Source organism: Piliocolobus tephrosceles, chromosome 13, assembly GCF_002776525.5.
Source record: "Piliocolobus tephrosceles isolate RC106 chromosome 13, ASM277652v3, whole genome shotgun sequence".
Taxonomy (NCBI): Eukaryota; Metazoa; Chordata; class Mammalia; order Primates; family Cercopithecidae; genus Piliocolobus; species Piliocolobus tephrosceles.
Window position 1 is genome coordinate 43,355,369 of NC_045446.1, and position 14,298 is coordinate 43,369,666.

Below are 14,298 nucleotides of genomic sequence, written 5' to 3' on the forward strand. Positions count from 1 at the left end.
CCAATCAGCACTCTGTGTCTAGCTCAGGGTTTGTAAATACACCAATCGGTACTCTGTGTCTAGCTCAAGGTTCGTAAATACACCAATTGGTACTCTGTATCTAGCTAACTAGCACTCTGTGACTCAGTGTCTAGCTCAAGGATTGTAAATGCACCAATCAGCACTCTGGCAAAATGGACCAATCAGCTCTCTGTAAAATGGACCAATCAGCAGGATGTAGGTGGGGTCAGATAAGGGAATAAAAGCAGGCTGCCCCAGCCAGCCAGTTGCAACCCGCTTGGGTCCCCTTCCACACCGTGGAAGCTTTGCTCTTTTCAATAAATCTAGCTGCTGCTCACTCTTTGGGTCCATGCTGCCTTTAAGAGCTGTAGCACTCACCATGAAGGTCTGCAACTTCACTCCTGACAGCGAGACCACAAACCCACCAGAAGGAAGAAGCTCCAGACGTATCTGAACGTCTGAAGGAACAAATTCTGGACACACCATCTTTAAGAACTGTAACACCCACAACGAGGGTCCGCGGCTTCATTCTTTTAAGTCAGTGAGACCAAGAACCTACCAATTCCGGACACATAGCTACATAATTAGGCGCTGATGCAGTACCCACTGATGCAGAGAGACCACCACACCTGCGTAACCACCAGACCACCCGGACTCCTGGAATCTCTGGCATTCCCAGCAGCAGCCAAGAGGGCAAGAATGGAAATCAAAATAGGGAGGTTCAAGGAAGCTAACCTTTAGGGTACAATCTGGCCAATGAGAGACAGAATTTAGGGAAAGTCTTTCCTTCCTAGTCCTCCATAAAGAACAAAATTCAAGCCTTTCTTTTATTAGTATCCCCCTGAGTGCTTCTACAAGTCTCTAAATGCCTCATTCTTTTAAATCTTTAGGATACATTCCTGTCTGTTTTCCCAGAGGTGTGATGAAAAGAAAAATGAAACAATGTAAGTAAGAGCACTTGCAAGGATGGTCTTTTCTGAGACACAGTGATTTCTGTCAGCTTGTCAGGAGATGCCTCACAAAGCCAGCTGTGCTTTGTTGTGGGGTTCTGGCTTTTCCGCTATGCACCGTCTTGTACTTGCTCTCCTGCCTTTCCTTCCATACTTCCTTCTGTCTGTGCCTCACTCTTGCATTCCTAGGACTATACCCTTCGCCCTCCTCTCTCCACTCCCATGACCACCAAAGAATAAATAAATAAAGCATCAACACAAATACCTAGGCCTCAGGTTCTATTTTCTAGAAACCAGGATCAGATAGGTAAGAAGTGTCACTCTTCTGACTAGTGTATCCCAGCTAATGTTAGGCAGAAAAGGAATGGGTTTGACAGTTCAGCACAAGGCACTAGGCAAAATGTTCCACATTCCTCCAGGGCTGGTGATTATGCCTGTAATTGTCTTCCATTATGTTGCAGTGGGAGTGGTGAGGAGAGAAAACATACCCTGCAGGAGGAAGTAATAATCTAAAGTGATGTTCTCCAGCCCACCTCTTAATAGAACCCAATGGGGGAAAAGAACACGAGGAACTCTGAACTTCACTAACAATTAGGTAAAATTTCAGGATTTAAACCCAGGTCCACCTGACTGCAGATTTTGACCTTTCAACCACAATGCTACATTGTAAGAGTAATTAGACTCACCCTCTTATCCCCCAGAGGGAAGAAGTAAAGCCACTGGATAGAAGTTACAAGGGGGATAGATTTTCACCCAATTAAAGGAATTCTCTGATTCCTAATGTTTTCCAGCCATGGAAATCCACTAACCTATTAGGTTAGTAACTTCCCATTACGATATGTTGGAGGTGGGGTTTGGTTTTGTTATACTTTTTTTTGAGATGACGTCTCAACTCTGTCGCCCAGGCTAGAGTGCAGTGGCACAATCTCAGCTCACTGCAACCTCCGCCTCCTGGGTTCAAGCAATTCTCCTGCCTCCGCCTCTGGAGTAGCTGGAATTACAGGCATGCACCACCATGCCCAGCTAATTTTTGTATTTTTGGTAGAGATGGAGTTTCATCATGTTGCCCAGACTGGTCTTGAATTCCTGACCTCAGGTGATCCATCCTCCTCAGCCTCCCAAAATGCTGGCATTACAGGCATGAGCCACCAGGCCTGGCTGGAGGTGGGTATTTTTAAGTAGAAAATGATATCACAAAGTCTTATTATGATAGCTGGTCTCCAAAGATGCCTGTCTACCTAATGAATCATGCCTCCTGGTATTCTTGCCCTTGTATTGTCTGCCTCTACAATAAATCTGGCCTGGGCCTGTATAGCCTTTAGAATGTAGAAGAAATGATGTTCCAGTTTTGGAGACCGGGTTTTAAGAAATATTGGTGCTTTCACCTTGGTCTTTGGAAAGCTTATTCTGGGAGAACCTGCCGGCATGTGAGAAATCCCTGAGACCACCATGGTATAAAGAAGCCCAAGGGGCCAGGTGCAGTGGCTCACGCCTGTAATCCCACCACTTTGGGAGGTCAAGGCAGGTGGATCACGAGGTTAGGAGTTCAAGACCTGCCTGGCCAACATGGTGAAACCCCATCTCTACTAAAAATACAAAAATTAGTTGGGCATGGTGACGTGGCTGTAATTCCAGGTACTCAGGAGGCTAAGGCAGGAGAATTGCTTGAACCCAGGAGGCAGAGGTTGCAGTGAGCCGAGATTGTGCTACTGCACTCTAGCCTGGGAGACACAGTGACACCCAGTATCAGAAAAAAAAAAAAAAGCCCAAGGTAGGCATGTCTAGGGGCTGCAGAGAACAAGGAACACTCATACACATACAGAGAAAGAGAGAGCGCACACCAGACAGAGACACAGAGAGAAATCTCTTTCTATTCATCTTTGTTGAGGTGCTAGACACAAAAGTACAATAGCCAGCCATGGCTATTTTATCTTTGAGAGCCAGCCATGTCAAGCCTTCACAGGATTCTAGCTCCAGCAGCCATCGGATTGCAATTGCATGTGAGACCCCAAATGAGAATCATTAAGCTGAGCCAATTCAACCTATGCAACCACGAGAAATGATCATAAAATATAAGTTTTAGCCACTAAGTTTTAGAGTTTGTGTAGATAGCCAAAATACAGTCAAACTCAACACGTCTAAACCTGGTCTCACTTGCTCTTCACTCCCTCCTCACCCACAAAACGTGTTCCTCCTCCTGAATGTCCCTCTTCCTGCATCAATATCTCGTTATCACCTAATGAAGAGAGCATTCATCACATTTTGGCTTCTTCTGATCCAGTCTCCCTTCCCATGAGTACCACAGTGTTCTTGGGGAATGTTTTCTCCATTGCATGCAGTCTTAATGGAGTGGTAATTCCAGGTAACTGGCACCTTACACAGAGGATAAAGGAGTCAAATTCTTCCCCATCCTGAACAATCAGAGCTTGGACATATGATCCAAACTTTGCTAATCATATGTCCTCTCTCTGAACTTTAAATCTTGTATAAGTGACTCCAGGACAGTAGAAATGATTGAAAGTCACTCATCACAGCAGCAATGTGCTTGCCAGGATCCCCGCTAGTAGGCCATTGCTATGGTTTCTGCTTCCTAACTTCTGGGACTCTGGTTTCTATCAAGTATCAAGCCTGGTCTGGACTTTTGAGGATTCTGCGAGTCCCCCAATATCATTTCAATAACATTGTCATTTTTACCTACGTTAGCCAGGGGAGGTTTTGGCTACTTGGGAAAACAGAAACTGGTATTCCCTGCAACTCTACCAGGAACCTGAACATCATCTGGGTTTCTCCTCCCCATCATATTAGCCTTCCCCAAAACCCAATCACTCGAATCCTTTCAATTCCATTTTTCAAATAGCTCTCGAATCTCCTTTCCTGTACATCTTCACTATCACTGCCTTCAATCATAACCTTAGGTGATTTCTTACAATTATTCAAATTAATCTGGTGCTCCTCCAGTCAGTCCTCCCATTGCAATCACAGTGACCTTTGGAAATGCATGGCTGCTCATAACACACACACACACACACACACACACAGAGAGAGAGAGAGAGAGAGAGCAAGAGAGAGAGAGCAAGCTTCAATGAACTCTCATCTCCATTCAGATCAAGTCCAAACTAGTTCCATTCTCACCTATTCTGTCTATCTGTCCAGGTTCATCTCTCATCACTCTCCCACATGTGCTCTAGAACTTCACCCAAGTCAAATTATCTCCAGGTCCCTAAGTAAAACCTGCTGTCTTTATTGCTTTAGGCATTTATAAGTGCAATTCCTTTTCTTTGGAATGTGCCTTCTCCCTCATCTACCTAGGAAGCAATTATTGGTTAAGTAATCACTCACCCAAATACTTGCATGGCTGACTCCCACACCTTACCCAGGGCTTTGTTCCAAACTTACAATTCAGAGAGGTCTTCTCAGTCCACCCATCCCCACTTCAGACCTCTCTATTCCTTCAGCCTACTTCATACTTTTATAGAATTTGCCTTTATATGTTTGTTTAATTCTTCTATCCCCTCACTACTCTGCAAGTTCTATAAAGACAGTGACTTTGTTTTGTTCACTGTTGTATATCCAGAACCCACTATAATGCTGTCATATAGCATTTGCTTAATGCATATTTGTTGAATGATTACTGAATGAGATCTATGATTTTATAAATCTTATTTCAAGTAATACATAGGAGGGGCAGGCAGGAGAAAGAGGCATTTTTAACAGTATATCAGCCCTCTGGGAGTAGAATTAGTATTGTCACAACTAGCATTGCAGACTGATTCCCCTAACACCAACTCAAAACCTTTTCCTGGGGCCACCCACCAGCCTCCCTAACTAATAGTAGCTGTTAGTTCTTTCTCGTCTCACATCCTTGCCGTAATAGCTTCTTCCAAGGCTACCTGATCCACAGCTGACCGCAAGCTAACCACATAAATGACAGTGGCTGGATCCTCCTCATCCTGTATGCCAGCCCACCACAGAGAGTTCCACCCCTCAGGGACCTATCCAGGCCAATACGCCCCACTCAAGAACCTTATCTAAAGCCCACACATCTATCTATTCGTTTTCCAGAAGTGATAGGGACCATAAAATTAACACTTACTCGGCATTCCCGACAGCTCTTGGTTAAAATCCGCTGGCCTTCTGCAAGAACTTTTCCTCCATAGATACATTTTGCTGTAATAAAACATAAAAATGGGTCAGACAGTCCTGCTGTGCCACAAAATGACCTCAGAGGTACCTTCCAACTCCAACAGATTCCACAGAAACCTAGATTCTCTGCTTCTGAGCAATACAAATCTCTTTGTCTAAAGTGAAAGACATGGGAATTGTGTGGAGGATAACCCTTAAATCTCCCAGGCAGGCCTCATCATGGTTGTGTTTGCCCAGCCTTTACAGCCAGGATATACAATTATTTCAATGTTACAGTTGCCAAAGGAACTAGAGAATAAATTGATGTAGTAAGAAGCTAAAACAAGAAAGAACTGGTGGCAATCGCTGTGGAGTACAACTAGCAGTAGCTTTGATTCAGACACTCCAGCTAAAACAAACAACTGGGTGAAAGGGGACTCACATATACTCCATTCCTCAGAACCTCAGCCACAATGGAGAAGGACACCATTTCTTCTTCCTTGTGATCATGGGCGTGGGCGTGAGAAATACACATGCGACAAGTGAGAAATACCAGGATAGCCTGTAAAGTGCTAGATCAATGCACTAGAGAGAATGCCTTTGGAAAGGTGAGTTTAAAAGGCTGCCAGGAAGGGCAGGGGGGTGAACTTGCAGAAAATTTCAAAGAGAAACATAAATGGAGCTCCTACCACTCAATTTAGATTGCACTGAAACTCATTTCTTGACTTAACTGGCTGACTCACTTTTAAGCAACTACAGCTTATGTCAATTTGATATGATCCTAATCTAACACCACCAAATTCTCCATCCACTTCAACAGGAAAAAAGAAGCAAATATCTGGTCACTCCCTCTCCTGCCCTGATGAGGACCCTTCTAGCCCCAGCTCTAGGAGGAACAGAAGCAATGATATGCACTCTAAGAATCTCTCCCACTAACTCAGTGTTGGTCTTATAGAACCACCTCACCTTTCAGAGCCCCTATATCTGTATCTGTTAAAAATGGGCTGATTAAATCTGTGGTTTCCTAGTTATAAAATCCTCTGGTTTTCATGAGATGTTCATTCTCCATTCAAATAATATTTTAGTGTTACTAAAGGGCAGGCAACATGCTAACTGGTGATATGATGTTGCAAGAACCAAAGCTGTTTTCTCATGGAGCTTACAATCAGGGAAACAGACAGTAATTACATAATCACATCAGTGAATGTATAATTACTAAGTGAGGCAAGTGCTATGTTTGCAGATAAAGAACCTAGACCCCTTTCGATGTTGAGGGGCAAGATCTGAAAGGCAAAGAGGGTGACCAGGTAAGAAATGGGGCTTTCATTCCTCCCTTCCAATAAAATAAAATAGTAGTCATCTAGTCCATTTTAGCCACAGGAAGAAGAAAGTCCAGGGACATGCTTTGTTTAACATCATACCCTCTAGTCGATGCTGTGGCATGTGGAGATCTACTTCCATGAGCAAAGGATACATTCTTACAACTGCTGTGACAGTTGGCAACTAACAGCTCTCCCCTGAATGGAGATCTAAGACTTGTACAGGGCTGTAGAGAGCCACCTTGCCCAAGGTTAAGAACATGGTACACAGTCCTGGCCCCCTTTCTCCAAACTGAGGATAACTTGAAGGGCCATTCCAGCTCCAAAGCTCCCGGTAGGAATGAGTTCAGCATGTGTTGTCACATACTGAATCTGCCCAATTCTTCCTCCTTCACCACCTCACTCCTATCCCAGAATTGATCCTCAGAGCACTTCCTAATAAGGTACATGTAAATCTCTATTTCAGAGTCTGCTTCCCCTCAGAACCTGACCTGCAGCCACCTCACTCCCCACCCAAATATGTTCCACTCCTGCATTCTCCTCTCAGTGAATGGCAATGGCACAAGTATCCATCCCAGCTCCCACACCCCAGTGCCTGGCATCCTTCTAATCTCTCTGTCTTATACAACTCCATGTCCAGTCAGTGTCCAAATCCTATCAATGTTCCCTTCTTAAGTTTCTCAAGTCAACCTCCTCCTCTCCATTCCCCACCCTCTGCCCGCAGACACTGTCTTTGTTCAGGCTGTCATCGTCCCTCTTCAGTACTACCACAGCCTCCTAGCTCTCCCATGTTCTAGTCTCTCCTAGCTCTCCCATGTTCTAGTCTCAATCTTCACCAGTCCTTCTTCATGTAACAGTCAGACATACATTTTTTTAAGTGTAAACATGAGGCCCTGCTTAAAATCAGGGTCCCTAAAGCTCTCAGAATAAAGTCCAAAATCCTTAGTTCAACAAACAAGGCCATTCATGAGGCTTCTTATCTCCCAAAGTTCACAGCCCACCATTTCCTGTGATTTCACTCACCCTCCCAAACACTCACACCTCCACATACATTCTAGACACGCTTTCTCTCTCACTGCCAGGCCTTACATGTACTGTTCTCTTTCTCAGAAACACCGGCAGAGCACCCCACCCCCCTTCCACTGGCAACCTCCCCCTCTATACACCCATGAGCTCCCGCTTAGGGCTGACTTCCCTCAGAACTTGTTCTTACCCTTTAACACTGGTTAATCATCCTCACTTTTTTATTCTATTGTACTTTGGACCTAATCCCAACAGAATATATATCACATGACATCCTAATTTCCCATTTAATTTTACACCCCACCATGTCCCTGCTGCTAATTGCAGCCTCCGTGAGGGTAGGGACAATGCCTATAATTTTATCTCCAGCTCCAAGCCCCAAGCCTCAGGACTTACTGTGAGTAATAATAAATCATTTTCAAATTAATGAGCCTCCAGTAGGTAGCAAAAAACAAATTTCTTGATCCACAGATAAGAGTTATTTCTGGCATTCAATACAACTTCAAATATTAAAAGTAGACACCAAAAAAAATGGAGAATTAATATAATTGTCTGGATAGGTCCTTCACTAAACAAAATCTATCCCTGATCATCTTTTATACCTCAATTTTGTAGGTAAATCAGTTGACCATGACTTGTTGGTCCTAATGAGAGCTGGATTTCCCAATGTACCTATATGTGGAGACCACACCTCCAAGGTCTGGAATTCTTGTCTAATAAATTCCCACACTCCCAAATGTGGCTGCTGCCAACTTGGCAAGGCAGCCTGTTCCAGAGTGACAGTTCTGCTCAGTGCACTGTTGTCAAATCTGCCATCTGCTTCTTGGCCCAAGCTGGGAAGCAAAGAAATAGACATTTCTTCTTCCTTTGCCCCTTGCCACTCCCACAATGGTATTAACACATTTGCTCCCCTGCCTTAAGGCACTTGTCCAAATCCTCTCTTCCCCTTTGAGAGGCTCATCTCAGAACTCCTAATCTGGAGATAAAAATACCTCATTGTTTACATTCACACCACACATGGAGACACATCCACCCCTCGAATCTACCAGTCTCTTATAAAAATTAAATGTCCACTGAACTTTATGTCCTCACATAGCAGGGTGCTTTTGTGCTGGCAAATGAGATCAACATGTTACTGCATGCCCCAACCATCTGCAATTTGGCACTGGTGAAGAATGTATGTATCTATGAAATTATCTTAGGACGACTTTCAGGATCACCACTGGAGGTCACAAGAATTTCTCCTGCTTTCTCATACTCATCCTCACTTCTCTGACAACAGCCCTCCTTCCCTGCCACTGCATTCCTATGCCTAACATCAGTTCTCATTATCCAGCCTCTTGATCTCTAGCCAAAAGGCATATTTTTTATGTCTGAGGAAATTTAAGCATAAGGTGAGTCAGGCTCTGGTGCGTTTGGCTGGGGCATTTGGGACTCCATTCCAACAGCTTTCAGTGTAATTAGAAGTGTAAATGAATACCTAAAGCTCTTCATATCACACTGGTGACATGCAAACTAGAATATTTCACAGTGCTCAAACACAGAATTGAAACCTAGCATCAACACACACTTCTCCATTATGTCAGAAACAAATGTACTGAGGATATAAAGAGTTACGCAGTGTATCTTTTTGCACCCACAGACACCTGGCCCTTCAATTTTGACCTTGATTTTTCTGGTGCAATAATTGAAGACTTTTGCCATTCAGGTGCACACTGAATAACCAATTGACAGGTACAGCTTGACGTCCCTGTCAGATGTGGATGTAAGGTTTCCCTATCTTTATTTAGGTATTTGTACCCTGAACACCCTCCAGCCATCCGTTGGTACTCAGCAGCCTAGAATGTCAAAATCAGCACACTGTTTTACACTTTAAAGGAGAGTGGCAGATCAGAGAGGCTGAACACCCAAGCATCCTTCCTCCCTCAGTGAGCTGATTCACAGTCTTGGCTTCAGATACCACCTCTATGAGCAAGACACCCACATCAAACTAGTTGTCCCTCAGGCATCTCTAACTCAAACATGTCAAACGGAATGTACTGCTCCCCAAACTGCTTCCTCCACCTGTCTTATTTCTGTTAATCACACCATGAGTCTCCCACAGGCTCTTGTTCAAAACCTGGCAACTTCTCCCTTGCAGATGCTCTGTCCCTGATCCATTTGTCTCATGCAAAACAGTACCTGTGAGTATCTCTAATGTGCCAGCTCCTTTGGTTGTCACCCACATCCTTCCCTTCCTTTGCATCTTCCCAGGCTGTGCCTGCCTGCCAGCCTCAACACCTCCACCTGGAATACGCCCAAGTTCCATACCCCCCACCACCTCCAGCTCTCTTGATGCAGTAGCCTTTCTAAAAGCACATCTTTGATTATGCCACAACTCTGCATTAAAACCTTGATTGAAGTACCAAAACCAACACTGGTTTATTTCCATGATTTTGTGTGTGCAATTCCCTCTGGCAGTTATGTTCTTATCTACTTTGTACGCCTGGAAAACTCCTCTTCATTTGTCAATACCCTGCTCAGCTGTTGCCTATGATGTTTTCTTAACACACACATACATATGTACATTTCAGATGGAGTTAATGACTCTGTGTGCCTTCTGTGTTTTCTTCTGTGCCTTCTGTGTGCCTTCTGTGTTAATGACTCTGTGTGCCTTCTGTGTTTTCCACAGTGTTCATGTGAAATAATGCTCTTTATTGTAACAGAGATCTCTCTGGAGAACAATGGGTAGAGCCAACAGGTCAAGAGCATCCCACTGGGTTCTGAAGCCAGACTGCCAGGGCTTTATTTTGGCTCCCTGAAAACTGACAGACCTTGGACAAGTCACTTCTCCATTCTGGGTTTCACCTCCTCATGTGTAAAATGGGGATAATAGTGGAGCCTACCACTTAAGAGTTGTTGGAAGAATTAAATGAATTAATATATATAAAAGGTTAAATACAGTGCCTGCCAGAGTAAACGATCCATATGTGTCCACTGTTGCCCCCAGAACTGACAACAGTGTTTGGCAGAAGGACCTCAGTAAGAATTACTGAATGTCTTCACCATCTTCATCATCCATCCGCAACTCAGGTTTGCAGCTCTATTTCAAACTGTCACCTACAAAAATCCTGTGTTATCATCAAACACACTATTCCCCTTTCCCTCTTCCACTCTTATTCCTTCACACATACTGTTTTGCATAGAAGAAATATTTTTTTCTCCATCTTCCTCATTTCTTCCTATCTCTGGTAGATCTCAAATCTGTCTACCAAAACAATACTGATTTCAGGATGTTGCTGCCTAGAGATTGTGATTATGCAGGTCTAGGTGGAGCCCTGGAAACCTCCAAGTTTAAGAAGTTCACCAGAGAATTTTAATGTGCAACTAGGTATATTAAACATGCCCTGAATAGAGCAGACACCTAACAAACGTTTGAGGAATGAAACTCCCTATTTTCTGTACCACCATGGATGCTTAGAAAAACTTCTTTCCTATTTCTAAACAGATGCCCTCATCTGTAAGTGCTGCAGCTCCCAAGGCCATAAGAAGTCTGTGAACACTCAGTGAGTGAGCAGCCAACACAATCTGCTTTTATATATTGGTTCATTTTGCCTTTGTCATGACCCTACCTTTACCTGGTGTCCCTAGAAGCTTGGGCATTTTTCTTTAAATTCACATAAAAGAGATTTACTTCAGGCAGCTCCACAAAAAAATGAAAAAAATCAAAATAAGGAACTAAACCAAGGAAAAACATGGTACTCAGGAAACAGGAGTTTCAATTATACCCCTCACAATATTAAATGTGAATGGATTAAATGATCCAATTCAAACAAAACTATCCAGACTGTCAGACTGGATTAAAAAACAAGATTCGACTGAGTTATTCATACAAGATACACTTTATTTTTTGTCATTTTTTAATATTTTATTATTTTTTAACTGACAAAAGGTATGCATATTTACGGTCTACGGCATGATGTTTTGAAATACGTAGGCACTGTGGTATGGCTAACAACTAACATATGCATTACCTCACATACTTATATTTAAAAAGGACAACCAAAGTAAATATTCTCTATCATGTTTCTGATGTGAAGACATTGAAAACGTCCAGAAATTCCACTGATTAGTGTTAGAACTCTGCTCTAGCAATCCTCATTCTCTTCTCCACCCCACTGCTTAACCCACCAAAGTCAACTTCTAGAAGGTACAAAATATTTAACTTGGCTCCATGTCCTCCAGGAAGCATCCTAGGCCTTTCCCCGGTATCCTCCACCTCCCTCCCAGACCATTCCTCTGTACTCCAACAGTGCCCCGTACACATGCCTAATGTTAGTGCACCTACAGTTCCAGACACTGTAAACCATGTCTCTGCCTTGAAAGTGAGCTCCTCTAAAGCAGGGAAGGATCCCTCATCATTATTCCAGGCACCAGTACTCAGTAACCACCTAATGCATATTTCTATTAAAAACTGGTAAGAAATGAAAGCCCTCCAGCCCAGAAGTTCTCAACCTTTTAATTACCAGAGGTGCCTTGTATCATTTCTTTTTAAGTTTTTCTAGAATAGTGTTTTAATAATGTATTTGCTACCAATCAGAGCTATGAGAAAATTAGTGCTACCTAACTAAATTGCTATGAATTCCATGCAAAGGAAAAAAACCAGAAACACTGATGTTTTAGTTAGTGCATGTATCAACATTTTAATAAAATTGAGTTATTTTCTGAAATAATTTTTAAAACTTAAAACTATCAAACAAATTAGCATAAAGAAAAATGACTGTCCCACACACATCTAGTGAGAGGGCAATTTAACTATATGTATCCAGGGTCTTGAAAATGTTCATCTTTGGCCCAGTAATTCTAGCCTGAAGAATGTATCTTCAGGAAATATAAAATACAAAAATGTGTTGTCTATACAAAACATGTTATTTAAGAGTACTTTATAATACTGAAAAGTGGGAAACAATCTAGATATCAATGATTTGGGACTGGTTAAAAAAAAGTTATGCAACAGTCAAACAATGGGAAACAATGAAGCTCATGAAAATGACATTTATGAAGAAGTTTTAAAACATAATAATATATTTAAGTGACAATGGCAAGTTAACAGACCAGAATATAAAATTGCCCGCACAGTACAACCTCAACTGCACACAAAATATAATTTGTTTTTTTTTTAAAAAACGACACATCCACTAAAATTTCAAGAGTGTTAGTCTCCATCTCCCAGCGCGAGCGACACAGACGACCGGTGATTTCTGTATTTTCAACTGAGGTACTGGGGTCATCTCACTCGGGAGTGCCGGACAATCGGTGCTGGTCAGCTGCTGCAGCCCGACCAGCTAGAGCTGAAGCAGGGCGAGACATTGCCTCACCTGGGAAGCGCGAGGGGGAAGGGAGTCCCTTTTCCTAGCCAGGGGAACTGAGACACACAACACCTGGAAAATCGGGTAACTCCCATCCCAATACTGCGCTGTAACACCGGCACACTGGAGATTATATCCCACACCTGGCCGGGAGGGTCCCACGCCCACGGAGCCTCCCTCCTTGCTAACACAGCAGTCTACGGCAATCTAACCGCAAGGCAGCAGCGAGGCTGGGGGAGGGGCGCCCGCCATCACTGAGGCTTAAGTAGGTAAATAAAGCCGCTGGGAAGCTCGAACTGGGTGGAGCTCACAGCAGCTCAAGGAAACCTGCCTGTCTCTGTAGACTCCGCTTCTGGGGACAGGGCTCAGCTAAAGCAGCAGAGGCCTGTCCAGACGCGAACGACTCTGTCTGACAGCTTTGAAGAGAGCAGGGGATTCCCAACACGGAGGTTGAGATCTGAGAAGGGGCAGTCTGCCTGCTCAAGTGGGTCACTGACCCCTGAGTAGCCTAACTGGGAGACATCCCCCACTAGGGGCAGTCTGACACCCCACACCTCACAGGGTGGAGTACACCCCTGAGAAGAAGCTTCCAAAGCAAGAATCAGACAGGTGCACTCGCTGTTCAGCAATATTCTATCTTCTGCAACCTCTGCTGCTGATACCCAGGCAAACAAGGTCTGGAGTGGACCTCAAGCAATCTCCAACAGACTTATAGCTGAGGGTCCTGACTGTCAGAAGGAAAACTATCAAACAGGAAGGACACCTATATCAAAACCCCATCAGTACGTCACCATCATCAAAGACCAGAGACAGATAAAACCACAAAGATGGGGAAAAAGCAGGGCAAAAAAGCTGGAAATTCAAAAAATAAGAGTGTATCTCCTCCTGCAAAGGAGCACAGCCCATCGCCAGCAACGGATCAAAGCTGGTCAGAGAATGATTTTGATGAGATGAGAGAAGAAGGCTTCAGTCCATCAAACCTCTCAGAGCTAAAGGAGGAATTACGTACCCAGCGCAAAGAAACTAAAAATCTTGAAAAAAGAGTGGAAGAATTGACAGCTAGACTAATTAATGCAGAGAAGGTCATCAACGAAATGACAGAGATGAAAACCATGACACGAGAAATACGTGACAAATGCACAAGCTTCAGTAACCGACTCGATCAACTGGAAGAAAGAGTATCAGCGATTGAGGATCAAATGAATGAAATGAAGCGAGAAGAGAAACCAAAAGAAAAAAGAAGAAAAAGAAATGAACAAAGCCTGCAAGAAGTATGGGATTATGTCAAAAGACCAAATCTACATCTGATTGGGGTGCCTGAAAGTGAGGGGGAAAATGGAACCAAATTGGAAAACACTCTACAGGATATCATCCAGGAGAACTTCCCCAACCTAGCAGGCCAGGCCAACAATCAAATTCAGGAAATACAGAGAACGCCACAAAGATACTCCTCCAGAAGAGCAACTCCAAGACACATAATTGCCAGATTCACCAAAGTTGAAATGAAGGAAAAAATCTTAAGGGCAGCCAGAGAGA

At 43.5% G+C, this 14,298-nt stretch overlaps 1 protein-coding gene across 1 annotated transcript in view; it reads right to left on the reverse strand.

Moving 5' to 3' along the window:
• Positions 1-14,298, reverse strand: part of NELL1 (neural EGFL like 1) — a 956,032-nt gene that overhangs the window by 665,584 nt on the left and 276,150 nt on the right. The window contains exon 11 of the mRNA XM_026454011.1: positions 5,044-5,117. Coding sequence (XP_026309796.1) covers positions 5,044-5,117 — 74 coding nt within the window. The remainder of the gene's footprint in view (positions 1-5,043; positions 5,118-14,298) is intronic.